The 15,188-nt window shown below is 33.6% G+C and overlaps 1 protein-coding gene across 1 annotated transcript in view; it reads right to left on the reverse strand.

Annotated features, from left to right (window-relative positions):
- The window catches only part of CSMD3 (CUB and Sushi multiple domains 3), a gene marked incomplete at its 3' end in the record, with an annotated part of 1,277,483 nt that overhangs the window by 281,491 nt on the left and 980,804 nt on the right, over positions 1–15,188 (reverse strand). Inside the window, exons 26-27 of the mRNA XM_027771421.1 lie at positions 8,877–9,003; positions 7,119–7,321 (exon numbers count right to left, since the gene is read on the reverse strand). Of these exons, the coding sequence (XP_027627222.1) occupies positions 7,119–7,321; positions 8,877–9,003 (330 nt within the window). The remainder of the gene's footprint in view (positions 1–7,118; positions 7,322–8,876; positions 9,004–15,188) is intronic.

Here is a 15,188-nt window from a genome sequence, read left to right on the forward strand (position 1 = left end):
ATATGGAAGATTTACTGCTGAGTGAAGCAAGCCTGGCTATGAAGGAGAGAAATTGTATGTCCCCACTTAATATATACCGAATGTCCACACTCTGACTGAGACTGATTGACTGAAGGATATAGAAACACAATAAATGGGTGTAAATACCAGATATAGTGTGTGTGGAAGAGTAGGGCCTGAGGAAGGACATTTAGAAGAAAAATACAAAGGACAAAAAAATGTGGTATTACCTGTTGAAGATGTTTTGTAGTTTTATCACTTGGACTAGGGAGAAATGTTCACATACTGAAATATTCACTTTATGAGCTAAATAATGAGCTTGAATGTATAAAATAAAATAAATTTTAAAAAGAAAGAAAGAAAAAATAAATTAAATTTTTAAAAAATTTTAAAAATGCAAAAATAATTTTTTTTGCTCTAGGGCATGTGTGATCGCTGGAGAGATAAAGATTGACAGACATAAAAAAATCACTCCCAGAAGGGTATGATGTCCATACCCTCACCAGTCTCTTCTCGGGATCCTGGACATGCATGCACACACACCCAGCATGAGTTTTAAGTAGCCAGGTCTAGGACTCGATCCATGATCGATCACATGGGAGTCAAATGATGCAAACATTATGCCAATTTTTGGCCCCTAAATAGGCACTTCTAAGAATTCCATACTGCAAAAATAATTTTTAAATTTATGATAAAATACTTTTTACTTTATACTATAAAATAATAGCAAATATACTCAGGGCAATAGCTTATATTCCATGAGACAACAGTTCAACTGTTCAGCCTCTATTTTTGCATATACTTTAAGAACAAACATTTCTGGGACCAGCAGATGGCATAATGGTTATGTCACTGGATTCCCACATAGTTGACTACGGTTCAAATTTTGGACCTGGCGGCTTGAAACTCCAGATGCGTGTGCATGCATTCCCCAAATCCCAAGAGGCGAATGGAAAAGAAGAGAAAGAAGAGACTGAGGCACAGCCATTACCCTGAGGGAGTGATTTCTTGTTTTCTATCTCTCTGTCTTTCCAGCGAGTGCAGACATCTTTTCAATATTTTCCACTAATCCTACTAATCCTACAAATTCATGCAATGTCAACTTTAAGTATCTTTTAAGACACAGAAAATACTGTAGCATAATAGGCTGTTAAACAAAATAGCTGTAAGGGCAACTACTTCTTCCACTATCATCTCAGGTCATAATGGGCTAAATGTTCCTATCTGAAGATATTTAATATTCTTTGTATGTATTCTACATTCTGTCCTTGAAAGGGAGATGTGAATTGCCTGGTATCTGGAAAAGGTTGGGAAATAGATACAGTTTATTAGTATTTGTTTTTCAGATTTAAACATTTGCTATAATTACTCTTGACACTGTAAACATATGCCACACACTATCAGATAAGATCAAATATGAAATATGGATCTAATAAATAAATTTAGTTTATTTAAACAGAACTATTAATATTTATGCTTTGTTAAAAATGGAAACTATAGGCCAAATGCCAAACAAGTCAAGATGCTAAGACAATAGGCATAAAGTGGGACTGTCCTGAACAGAGACATATATGGTGGTTTTAGCATAATAGGTACTTCGTGCAACAGAAGTATAAATGTAGAATCACTAATTTTGCCTAGGAATTCATTGGTACTAGAAGTACCATTTGAACTGGATTTTGGAAAATAACTAAGAATTTATAGATTGTGAATATCGCATAAATGTTCCAGGAATATGTAAGAGAGCTTGAAAAGAAAACAGAAAGGTGAAAGGATATTGTCTTTTTAGGGCAGTGTAATCAGACAACAGGATGTAATGGATGGCGGATAGACTGAGTGCAAATTACGGAGATTTTAAATGTAATTTCAAAGTTTTGAGTTTAGCACTGTGTGGCCATTAGATAATTTCAGACAAAGAAGCAATGTACAATTTGTATTTCAGAAAGATCAGTCAGGTAGAACTGTAGAGAACAGTTTGGCTGGAGGGAGAACAAAATGAGTGGCTAGTCAACTGTTACAGCAGTGCAGGGGCCAATAATGAGGATGGGAACAAAAGGAAGGGCACCATGCAGTCCTTAAAGGCTGAGGGACTTCCACCTCTCATGGCTAAGAGATCCATTTCCTTGAGAATTTTCGACAGTGTAAGCTATGGGTCTTAATATTTTGTATTACCCAGCAGGGGCATATTCTTTTTTTTTTTTATTTTATTTTTTTTATTTTATTAGCTCTATCAAAATCTTTCTATTACACTAGATTACATATAACTTTACATTGACTTCCATTGCTTTTTCAAAAGGGAATGCCATACATGTCAGTCAATACAGAGGGCCCGCGACGTCCCGTGACCGGACGCAGCCTTGGCGTCCGGCCCGCCTCTGCCGCCGCCGCCGGCTTAGCAGGGCCCCAGGGGGGACACGCCGAGCCCGGAAGGGCCCGCGACGTCCCAGGGGCATATTCTTAACAGAGGTCAAAGAATGAAGAGCCTAGAAAATGCTCTATCAAAATCAACTATTCTGCAGACAGATGACACTAGGATATCCAAAGATGCCCTGCCTGTGGAACTAATGTTGAATGAGACAGGCAGATTACAAATTTAAGCAGAGGATATTGAGGCTGTCTGCTGAGAGGCAAGGACAGCACATAGGACAGCATGAGGTGGCGATGTCATACTTAAGTAGCTCTGATTAAACAAAAGTGCCTTACAGACGATAACACCAAGAGACAAAGCATCAGACTCTTCAAAGAATGAATACATCATGAACTAGAAGTCATAAGGCTGCTGATAGTGGCTTGATGATGATTATAAAGTTGGTATGTGACCTACATTTCAGCTAAATTTACTTTGTACCAAGTTCAATGAAATACATTTAACTTGCTGCATTTCATTGGTGGAGACTGTTCTGATACTATTAGCTGAATCATTCTTTTGTTAATTGATTATCTTGACTTTCAATAAAGAACAGTTATTTGTCCAAAGAAAAATGAGTATTGTGGTGGTGGAGGAAATGAGGATTGAATAAAATGACAATTAAAATGTCAATACATCCTGATTGTCTAGGACTGTGCTGCTTTGTGCCTGTTGTTGAGTTTAATTATTAATAGCATTTCATTTTATACACCAGAATAGCCTTGGTTTGGACAATGAATTATATGATTAAACAAAATTATTATTCTATCTGGACATTTTGGAAGACAAAATTACTCACAATATGTTTGGAGGAGTAAAAGTCACATAATTAAAACACCTCCAGATCAATGAATACATTATTCTTATCTTTATCTGGAACAAAAGTATAACTAGTATAAATAGCACAGACTGCAATAATCAGAAAATATTTTTTTTTCTGAAGAGGACTATGACACTGAGTCTGGAAGAATGAAGAGAATTTAAGCACAAGGGAGAACAAGTAATATTTGAAATGAAATAAATTTTAGTGATAGACACCTGTGTGTGTGTGTGTGTGTGTGTGTGTGTGTGTGTGTATAAATCCAAAGTCAGTGTGTGTGTCTGTCTGTGTGTGTGTGTGTATAAAAGCAAAGTCTGCCTGAGTCAGGGCCAGTGGTTGGCTTGGTCATTAAGGCTTTGGAATTCCACTTGGCTGACCACAATTTGAGTCCTGGATCTGGCAGTTTGCTTTCTCACTTTCTTTCTCTCTGGTGAGTTCACATACATTGTAGCAAATTTAAAAAATAATAGTAATAATGATAAATAAAATAAATATATATATTTTTAATTTGCCTAAAGGAAGGGTAAAGGAAGATACATTTGAGAATTAACTGAAGAGAATACTTAATATATTGTTCCTAATAGGCACTCATAGGATGACTGGATCAATGAATGAGTAAATGAATGAAGGATTTAGTTAAATAAAATAGACTTAGTCAGTGAAGAGGATTTTTGGTAATGCAATAAAGTATCAAACTTAGACCTGCATACAAAATTTGACCTACAATAGTTGATTATTTGCTTATAGATCATTTACATGTTCTCTAATACTGCTTGTTTATTTGAATATTAGATGGTTTTGCATAAAATTCCTTATTTGAAGTTCCATTTAAAAATTAATCTGTCCGGACAAGCAGTTGGTGCAATGGCTATGTCGTTGTACTCCCATGTAGTGGACCACGGTTCGAGTCCTGGACCCAGTGGCTTAAACTCACGCCAGGCGCGTGTGCGTGCATGCCCAAGATCCCGAGAGGAGAATGGAGGAGAAGGGATTGCAGCGTGGCCATCCCTGTGGGGGGTGATTTCTTGCTTTCTTGCTATAGCACACATATCCTATAGTAAAAACCTCTCAAAAAAAAAATCTGTCTTAGGGAAAGCAGGTGGCTTGGTGTTAAGGCACTGAACTTCTACACGGCTGATTGTAGTTTGAGTCCCAGATTTGGAGACTTCCTTTCAAATTTTCCCTCTCTCTTGATCTCTTTCTTTCTCTGGTGAGTATGTGTGCCCTGTAGCAAACTAGAAAATAATGATGATGATAAACAAAACTAAATAAATAATTCTGAAAAAAAACAAACTTCCTATTAGAACACAATGGCTAGAGTCAGAAGGTACAACTGTTTCTTCCAAACAGATATCTGCTCCAGCATTTCTCCTCATCCTCTTTTCTCTGCCTTTCTTGCTCTTTCTCTTTATTTTTTGTTCTTTTTAACAACTTGCTGTGATATAATTTATAACTCACCCACTTAAAGTGTACAATCCAATGATTTCTAGTATGCTCACAGTGTTGTTGTGTAACCAGCACCATAATCAATTTTAGTATACTTGTCATCTAAGAAAAAAGTTCCATATCTTTAGCAATCATTCATAATTACGCCTTTCTCCAACTAATCCTCTCTCCTCAACCAGTTCCTCAAAATATTAAAAATAGAGTTACCATGACATCTAATTGAGCCTTAGCACTAATGGGTATATATTCAAAGGAAATGATGTCAATATGCCATTCTCACATTTATTGTAGCACCATTGACAATAGCCAACCTATAGAATCAACTTAGGTATCCATCAACAGATGAATGGATAAAGAAAATGTGCTACATATATACACAATGGAATACTATCCAGCCTTAAGAAAGAAGAAAATCTTGTCATCTGCCATAGGATTGATGAACCTGGAGGATATTATGTGAAGAAATCCAGGTTCAGAAAGACAAATACTACATCATTTTAATGATATATTTTTGTAGATTATGACCTTTGATGTGATGCTGAAAGTCATAATCAAAGTCACATTGATTAAGATGTAGAACTTCATTGTACCTAATGATATACAACTGAAGGATTTCTGTTGCCTCTAGCATATTCATATATGCATCTAGAATAATGACAGAATAATAGTAATAATTATTAAGCATTTACTATGTACCAAGCATGATAATTTTGCTTAAGACATGTGGGTTTGAGTCACAGCTCCAGGCATCTGCTAGTAACATTACACTGAAAAAATTAACTGAATTTCTGAATTTCAGTGTATTGAGGAAGCAAGTTACCACATCTGAGACTCAAATTGTGGTCAGCCATGGGGGAATGTCCAGCACATTAATGACCACATCACCTGCTGGCACCTAATTTATTTATTATTATTTTTTATGTTGCTGTAGGGCATTTACACTCACCAGAGAGAGACAGTGAAAGAGAGAGAAAGGGAAAATGAGAAAGCAAACCATCAGGTTTGGGACTTGAACTGTGGTTGGCCATGTGGAAGTCAGGTGCCTCAACTACCATACCATCTGCCTACCTCAACAGAATATTTTCTTAATATTCATTTCCAAAGTACTTTATACTTTTTTGCTTTACCTTTATTATTGCTAAAGCATTTCAATTTTACAATTATTCACGTAAAAAAATAAAGTGCTTTAAAAAGTTTATGAAAAACAGAATTAAAAGTATAAGTATTTTGATGAAAAATTTTAATCTATGCAGTTTTTTTCATAATAGAAATTTTTCATAAACTATTTGAAGACCCTCTGATAGTTCACTGTAGATCACGTATATGCTCGATAACAAATACGGTGCACGCATAATTATGTTACAGTCTAATTACCTATTTATGAGATGAGCATTAAAAAAACTAAGGCTCAGGTGATGAGATAAGGTGCCCAAAGTGAGCAGCTAGTAAGGAGGCATGACTTGAATCTTTCACATTTGAAAATTACTGTTTTCTTCATAGATTATTTCAGCTATCTTGACAGATTTTTGTTAACAAGCTTGTTTAAGACTATACAAGGACCCAGATAATGGCACAGCCAGAAAAAACAGCACTCTGCGAGGCAATTCCACATACACAGGTTCCTGGTTTACATCCAGTGACCTCCCTGAGTATGCCAAGTACCCACTTGCCCATGATTTGGGGCTCACTCTAGGCTGGGGGTGTATAGTGGCATTGAGACTTTGTTGGTGAGTCTTATTCTCTCTCACACATGAATGAAATAAATAGGATTTTTAAATAAAGACTATATAAATAGATTCTCAAAGATATTGTATGCTGTCAATAAAAGTGAAATAGCATTTAAAAATTTTAAGTTTCATTCATTTTTCCAACCACTAAACTAAAATCTCTTTTATAGAAAAGCATATATTCAGCCACTTAACAATGCCATTAAAAAAAAGACACTGATAATTATTTATAATGAGTGGTATTTTACTGTTATAGAAAATCTTTAAACATAGTCTAAAATATTGTGTCAAAGATATCTGTGAATATATTGTATAATTAAGACATTTAATAAAAAATTAGTATAATGCAAAGTTGCTTTTTCAGAAATGCAAATATTCATTTCCTTCCTCATATAAAAAGTTCACATTTTAAAATGTACAGTTTTAAGATATGTCCATATTACAAAATTTTGTGATGTTCTATTTAATTAGCTGAATTATTATAATACTGTCCTCACTTTAACAATAATTGGTCTGACAATTAGAATGTCCCAACAATACATATTCAAAGTTAATTATACTTCTTAGCTTCAGAGGATTGGGAAAACCAGATATAAGAATATTTAAGATCATTCAAATTTTTTAAATTAAAATTTTGAACAGTAGCATTAACAGGATTATTTATATATTTAAATAGCATTTCTACTTTGCATTTAAGAATTTAAAAAATAAAACTCACTTGAAAACTGAATAGCAAATCCCGATTTGCTGATATAAAAATCCGTGTCAAACTGGATGGTTACTATATTGAGCGTACTATGGATTCCTTCAGGAATAAGAGATCCACTGATTTCTTTTAAGAGCATCTCATTTTCTGGCGGGCCATCCCAAACTCGGAGTATATCATGTGATGCTTCTGTATCAAAGGCAAGAAACTGCAGGCTGTGGAAGAGCAAAATAACTTTGTTTCATTATTTTAAGCAAGGACTCAATTTTAATAGTGATCAACGCAAATATGTATTGTGGCTTTTACTAAATATTCCCTCTTTTCCTGAAATAAAAAGGAATTATGCAAAAAGTGTACATAATCTGAATAAATTTTTCCTGAGTGGTATAATTTTTTTTCTTCATAAAATGATTACATAACCTTTACAAATTATAGAAATTTCAGGTTTACATTCAGTTCAACATCTATGAATTTTAACCGTGCCCACAGCTGATGACATTTATAGCACGTCTACATGCCAGGCACTATGCACAATGCATTATATATTTTTTCTTTGTTTGTTATAATGACTCGAAAAATTTGGGACAATTTTTAATCTCAGTTTTACATATGTGGCAAATACAGTTCAGACAGTTAAAATAATTGCCCAAAGGGTGGAAGAGTCATGCATTGAATTCAAGTTATCCGACTCTATAGTACAATTCTATATATACCACATTCATGTCTTATCTATGAATTTTCACAGCTTTAAATTTGGGTTGCAATTTAATATCAAATATTATTCTATTATTTTTTTTAATCCAAGAATTCTGTTAAACTTGATATTTTCAAGATTAATAATTATAATATATAAAGGAGACAATTGATAATGCAGACAAAAGAAATATAGTCTGAGGATAGATCCAGGTTAGCCTATTTTGAGTTCTGCACATTTTCTTGCATAAACAATGCTGTCAGTTTGTAGTATATGTAGCAAAGCATGAGGCTGTCCTGCCTGGAAACCTGTCTGAAATGCCATTTATGTAAAATAGCAATTCTTAAATTTCAAATTATTGTTTGTAAAAAAATAACACACTAGCTAATATATCAAAGAGGATTTGTTCATTTATTAACCCACTCCCAGTTAAAGTCAAAATATAATAGTAAAACTTCAACTGAAATCATATGAAGGGTTTGGAAACTAGATTGGTATTGATTTAGAAGGTTCTATACTCATCTAAGGTGTGACAATGTGATGAATTGTGAATAACTTCAAAAAAAGGAATAGGGAATTCAGTCATTGTTAATAGGGTAGAGAGAAGATGCTTTGATAGGTACTTAAAGTCAGAGAAGACAGAAAATGGTATTGGTTCTCCTATTCTGATTTCTCCTAAACATTAGTGCAACTACCCTTATGATAATAGCTTGCAAGACTCCGTATACCTAACCTATCAAACTTGTGGATTCAGCATCTTCAATCATCAGGAACTGAAGGAGCGAAGTGTACAAAAAGCTGGGAAAGCTTTCAATCTCCATACCCTCCTGTAATCACGGAAAGCTTCCTTTTAAGCGTTATGAGCTGCAGTAGCATGTTAACATATACATTTTCAGTATAAATCAATAAGTCATGTTAACAAATACATTTTCAGTATTTTAGAAACATGGAAACCAAACTTTCCCTTGCCAATGTAAAAAATATTGAAAGATCTTTATGTTGATTGATATTACGCATCAATGTTGATCAGAAAATTCAGATTCCCCAGTAATTTTGAGAAAATGAAATTCATTTACCTGACAATGTTTCCTGGATCTACCTCAATCATCCACATGCAGCGTAGATTATTGTCATATGGGAAAGGATAACCAGGAGACAAGATTCTTCCTGATGATTCTCCTTTAAAACGACCTCCACATTCAGCTAATAAAAAATAATACAAATTTAAGTCACAATTTAGTGCCAATCTTTTAAAAATAATCTATAAACTTCTTAAGAGTATACAGTTTTAATATTAAGGGGGAAAAGGGACTGATTTACCCTCTTCTTAAAAGTTTATATAAGTTTCTGAAATTAAGTATTTAAAGTAAGAATATATTCCACAAAAAAACAATAGAGTCTTAAGTTAGATCACAGAGAAGACAATAAACAAATCTAGTTAGGGAAAAAAAAAAAAAACACTCAAACTTCTGAGTTAGGCTTCCAAACATTTTGAGATGTGTTGTTAAATAATGATCATTTAAAAGGGGAAACAGATGGCAAGTTGCTCACTGCTAGTGAATTGCAGGCTGAATAATTTATCATCTTGCTACCCCACCTCTGAGAAATACTAATCTTTACATGGTCCCTTAGGCTTTCTAAATATCATTGTCCTTTTATTCCCCCTTTAGATTATTCTAAAGTCTTTCTCCTTTAACCTCAACAAAGGCACTATAGCATTTTTACTAGATTTCTTACTTCAGTTAAATCTAGTTTGGTTTTGATGTAATGGATTCTTTAATTATTATAAAATTTATAGAATAAAAAAAGTAAGTATTGTTATAAAATGCAATTAAAATGTTATTTGTTGAGAGATTTATTTCCATTTTAATACTATTTAGTGATAGTGGTATGTCTTGAGTGAGTACCTTGCTAAGCAGATAATCTAGAAAGAACTCTGTACTGGAGGAAAAGTTTTTAATTAGTATATCTTTCTCCATCCCTAGAGCCAAGAAACAAGAAATACCCTTGCTATGCATTATATATGAAAGAATTTTCCAGATTATCCTAACAAAACAAATACGTTCAAATTTTTACATAAATATTTGAGGATACTCTTAGATTTATTTTTCTAACTATTGAATTCTTACTGTCTTACTGAGAATCAATAACTGAATTACACTTCTTGTTTCTATTCATTGTAATCATTGGACTAAAGAAAGTCAAAGGTGGAGAGTTTTAGCATCTGGAAAAGACCTAATTAATTACATCAGAATCGAATGACTCAACTTTGTAGGCTCCACATGCATAAATTTGTTTCAAAGATCTTATTTCCCTATCTGTTTTTTCCCCAGATAATATCTTTATGTGCTGCCCAAGCCAGTTTTGAGCTCCTAATTCTCCTACCTCAGCCTCCCAGATTGCTGGATTATAGGTGCAAGCTGCTGCATCTGGCCTTAGATTTTAGATACTCTTATTGTATCACACTGTGATGGTTAGTTTTATGTGTTAACTTGCTAGGATACAGTACTCAATTATTTAACCAAATGATAAACTAGGTGTGAAGATATTATATAGCTGTGGTTAACATCTACCATCATTTGACCTTAAGTAAATGAGATTATCCTTAATAATGTGTGGGTCTTATCCAATTAGTTAGAAGATTTTTAGAGCAGAAACTAAGTTCTCTAGGAATAGAAGAAATTCTCATAACAAACTACAGAATTAACTCCTGCCTCAATGTCCAATCTGTTGACATGCCCCATGAATTTTGAATTTTCCAATTCTCAAAGCTGTATGAATAAATTTTTTGAAATAATCTCTTTAAATACATTAGAAGGAGAGATAGAGATATAGATAAATAGAGATAAAGATATCTTACTGATTTTGTTTCTGGAGAGAAATGTTACTGATAAACCCATAGAAGGCTAACAAAATATGATTTTTTATTGCAACATTAGTTCAGTTTATAATTACAAACTTAGATGATGTTTAAAGTAAGAAGATATTAGTATGTAAGGTATTGTCACCATCTCTTTTTATGGTTTCTCCATTTTTCTTTAAACAAAAACTTGATTGGACAACCTATATATATATAAGCATATTAATTCATTTTCCATGTTTTTTTATGATTTATCACTAATATTGGCATACATTTTTTTAAAAGTTTTTTTGCCATTTTGCTCTCTCCAGAGAGAGAGGCAGTGAGAGACAGTGAGAAACGGGAAAGTGAGAAATCACTGGGGATGGCCAGACCACAATCCCTTTTCCTCCATTCTCCTCCTGGGATTCTTGGCATGCAGGCTCATGTTCCCAGCAGGATTTTTCAAACCACCAGATCACTTAAACCACGGTCAGTCATTTAGGAATCAAGTGCTTCAGCAACTGGCACCTGCTGGTCCCAGCCTGCATTTCCTTTGAGAACAGAGTGGATATTTGTCAGATTAATTTTTAGCCAGTTGTAGTTTTGTGTACTACAAACTTCCCTTATCTTGATTTTGCTTTCCCTGGTTTCCTTTACAAATAGCCTGAAAATAAAAGTGTACAGTATCATAAAAGGTATTTTGTCAAAGAAACAGAAATACCCCATTACATAATTTTTATTGTAGTATCTTGTTACAATTTGTCTGTTTTATTATTATTGTTTTAAATCATTTTCTATGCCTAATTTATATATTAATCTCTATTGTAAGTATGTATGTATAGAAAAAATAGCATATATAGGGTTTAGTACTATCTACCATTTAAGGCATCCACTTGAATCCTAGGAATGTATTCTTTGTGGATAAGGGGAGATTATCATATATTGTACTTTAAACTTAAACATAGTTCTTTCTCCCCACATATCTTTGCTACAATTATTAGTTGGCATTTTGACCTCAAATGAGTTGATGTGATATACTGTTACAGTGGAGTTCATATTCTGACAAAAGATTTGTTTGCAGATTGATGTTTAAGTAAAATATAAAGTCAGCTTCATGGAAAAGTGGTGATGGGAAACTTAAAAGGAGCTGGTGGACCACACTGCCCACTAAGGTTCAAATATCCAACCCCAAAACACTGTGGACACATGTGCAACTGCCCAAGATCTGACAGCCTGGAGGACTGGAGGACGGGGACTGTGGCATGACCAGACTCTCTGGAGGGAGCATGCTCATATCTCCCTGCCCTCCTACATACATGCACACCTGCATTATCATGAATAAAGGGGAAAGTAATATTCAAAGAATGAGTGCAGAAACATATTGACCTAGAAATATTCCAAATAATTAAGAAAACTTTCTTATTTAACAAAGGCAAAAATATAGCTGTAATAGATACTTAAGGTTACTGAGCACAGAAAGTCATAATCTTAAACCAGTTGGTAAAGCTACTAATTGTCACCAATAAAGAGCATCATCTAAAATGAATTTTATCTTCTTATGGAAATCAGCAGCATTACTCACCACATGCTCAACTTTTTAGAGCTGTTAAATAGTCCATCATTAAAAAAAAAATGCTCTTTCCATGTGTCTTTCTAGCATAGTATCAAGTCACTAAGCTTTGACTTAGGATATTTATAAATAAAAAAATGACTTGTTGCAAGCATAATTTAAATCATCTTCTGATTCTATACAAATATTCTTTCATTTATATAAAACTTTTCCATAAAGTATAGAATATTTTCAGTTTGTGTTAACAAAGAAAATACATTATTGTAATGTTATTATTTTATTATTTTAACTTTAAGCAAAGCAAGTCAATATTTACAAGTTTATACTTTTATAAACACAAAATTATAAAATGCATCACAATCCTTAATGCTTTTCTGAAGCTATTTCATATTCGCATAAAAGAATACAACATCAGAGAGAATTAATCAGTCAGACATTTCTCTCAGAACAAATGCTAATAGGCTGGTTGTTGGTCATATTTGAAAATTCTGTGCTTTTGGAAATTTATGTTGATTATTATTTTTGGTATTATCCTCATAATCTATTTAAAATTCAGATGTCATCTTAAAAGAAAGGAGTATAATTATATTTTGGTTATATAAAAACATGTATTTTTGAATAAATCAATGTCTTAATAAGCCAACAGAAGTCTTATGGCATCAAAAACACTGCAATTAGCTGCATGGCCTCTATAATTAGAATTTTATCATTTTAATTTGTATTCTACCAATTTTTGTGACGATTCCTGTATTACCTCTATTGAATAACAATGACAGAAATTGTTCACTTGTCTCAAAAGATTCAGGTCTCAAACTTTTCGAATGTTAAACATTAAATATGTGTAGTTTTTCTATATAAATTAAACCTCAATACAGCTGTTTTTAAAAATAAGATTCAGGATAGCTGGTGGCATGGTGGTTGGGACAGCTGTATCCCACATGACCTGCTGCATTGTTTGAATTCTGGGCGTGGTGGCTTGAAGGGCATACTGCAGACATGTGTATGGGTGTCCAAAATCCCAAGAGGAGAATCGAGGGGAAGGGATTCCTTTGTGCCCATCCATCCTGGGGTTGGAGGGGTCTTTCTCACTTTCCCTTCACCTTTCTTTCTCTCAGGTATGTGCACATACCTTATGACAAATTAAAAAAAAAAAAAAAAAAGAAGAAGAGAGAAGAATAAAAAAAGGATTTGAGTCAATTTTATCTGAATAGGCCTAATAGAATGAATTTCTGCCTCCCTAAATACCAGCAAGAAATTAAGATGGCTAAAAAGGATCACTGCTTGTTTGTTCTATGCCGAGGACTTGGTGTTTTGGTAGAATAGTTTTTGTTGTTGTTGTCCCTGTATTCCAACCTGGCACCTATTCATCTTTGGAGAAGGAAAAAAAACAAGAGGTCTCCATTAACCCTGGTCTATATACTCTCCACCTCCCACCTAACTACTGACTCATTAACTGATCTCAAAGATGGTAGGAATAAAATAGTACCTATCTGTTCAAAGAGAGACAATGATCATTCCCAATATTTGTGTAAGCACTGAGTGTGTGTCTGTGTGCATGTGTATGAATTTTTTAAATGCATATAAAAAGAATCTCTTTGAAATTATTGAGAATAGTTTACTGTTCTTTAAATCAATGTTGATTCTAAGATGGGAAATAATTTACTCCATTAAAACAAATCTGGTCAATGTGATTCAATAAATATGTATGTCTTAACATTTTTATGGTGAGTTAAATTTTATATCAAGATAGCAGAAATAGAATCACTTCATACAGACCATATTATCTAGAAAAAAAACTGTACACATTCATAACATTATGAAATGTACCTTTTAATGGCAAATTAAAAAAATAAATAAATAAATTTTAAATAAAAGGATTTTGGCACATTTAAACCAAATTCATTGACTTCTTGATTTAAGTTATGAGTTAGTGTGAACAGAGAGAATCATTTGAAAATGTAGTATATAATTAGTAACATTTCTATATAAATATTTAAGAAAAATATCAGAGTATCTTACCAATACAGGAAGGCAGAGGATAGTCCCACGCTCTTCTCTCTCCTGTCATGCACTTGAGAAGGCTACTCCCATGGAGAGTATAGCCAGGATTGCATCCGTAAATGATGGTGCTACCAGCAAAGTGGCCTTGGTCACTAATCTTGTATCCAAATTGTGGAATGCCAGGATCTTCACAATGAGAAAGCTCAAAACCTGAGAGAAAAATAGAAATTGATTAAAGGGATTTAGTAGGATTTAAAAGATACAAATTATTTATTTCCTTTATTGCATATTTACTTTTACTAGTAGAATTCCTGTTACTCTAATAAATTTTGATAGTATACAATCATCACACTTTCTTTTTTTTTCAAAATGAGGAGTTGTTGTATTTTTCAAGTTTATCAATGGTACCATGGTCTATATGATTATATCATGGTTTGTTGTATTAAATTACTGCCTACTTCAACAGATTTGCAGATAATATTAGATTCTGACAGTGACATTGTGATATAATAAGAAAAATATATTTGGTATTTGTCCCTGGTTCCTGTCACAGAACTCCTAAAACCTTTGGAATTTTCTGAATGACAGGAGTGAAAGGAACATCTTTTTTATTCACAATAAGCCCCTTTCACCCATACATGACTTTATAAAAATAGATTATTCTTGGAGGATGGGAGCTTATTGTCAGAGGAACTAACCATGTGATTAGAGGGTTGGAACTTTCAGTTCCTCCCTAAACACATTTTCAGTGAGGGAAGAGGGACAGAAATTTGTGTTAATCACTAGTAATCATGACTTAAACACATCTATGTAATGGAGTCTCCATAAAAGTCCTGTGTTAGAGTGATTCTAACAACTCCCAGATTTAGGAAGTGCATCCACATGCTGGAAGGATGGTGCATCCCAAGTCCAGTGAGGACAGACCAGACGCTCCTGTAACCCAGGGCTCCTCCAGGCCTCACCTATGTTCATTTT

This window comes from Tupaia chinensis, unplaced genomic scaffold (assembly GCF_000334495.1).
Source record: "Tupaia chinensis unplaced genomic scaffold, TupChi_1.0 Scaffold000032_1, whole genome shotgun sequence".
Classification (NCBI taxonomy): domain Eukaryota; kingdom Metazoa; phylum Chordata; class Mammalia; order Scandentia; family Tupaiidae; genus Tupaia; species Tupaia belangeri.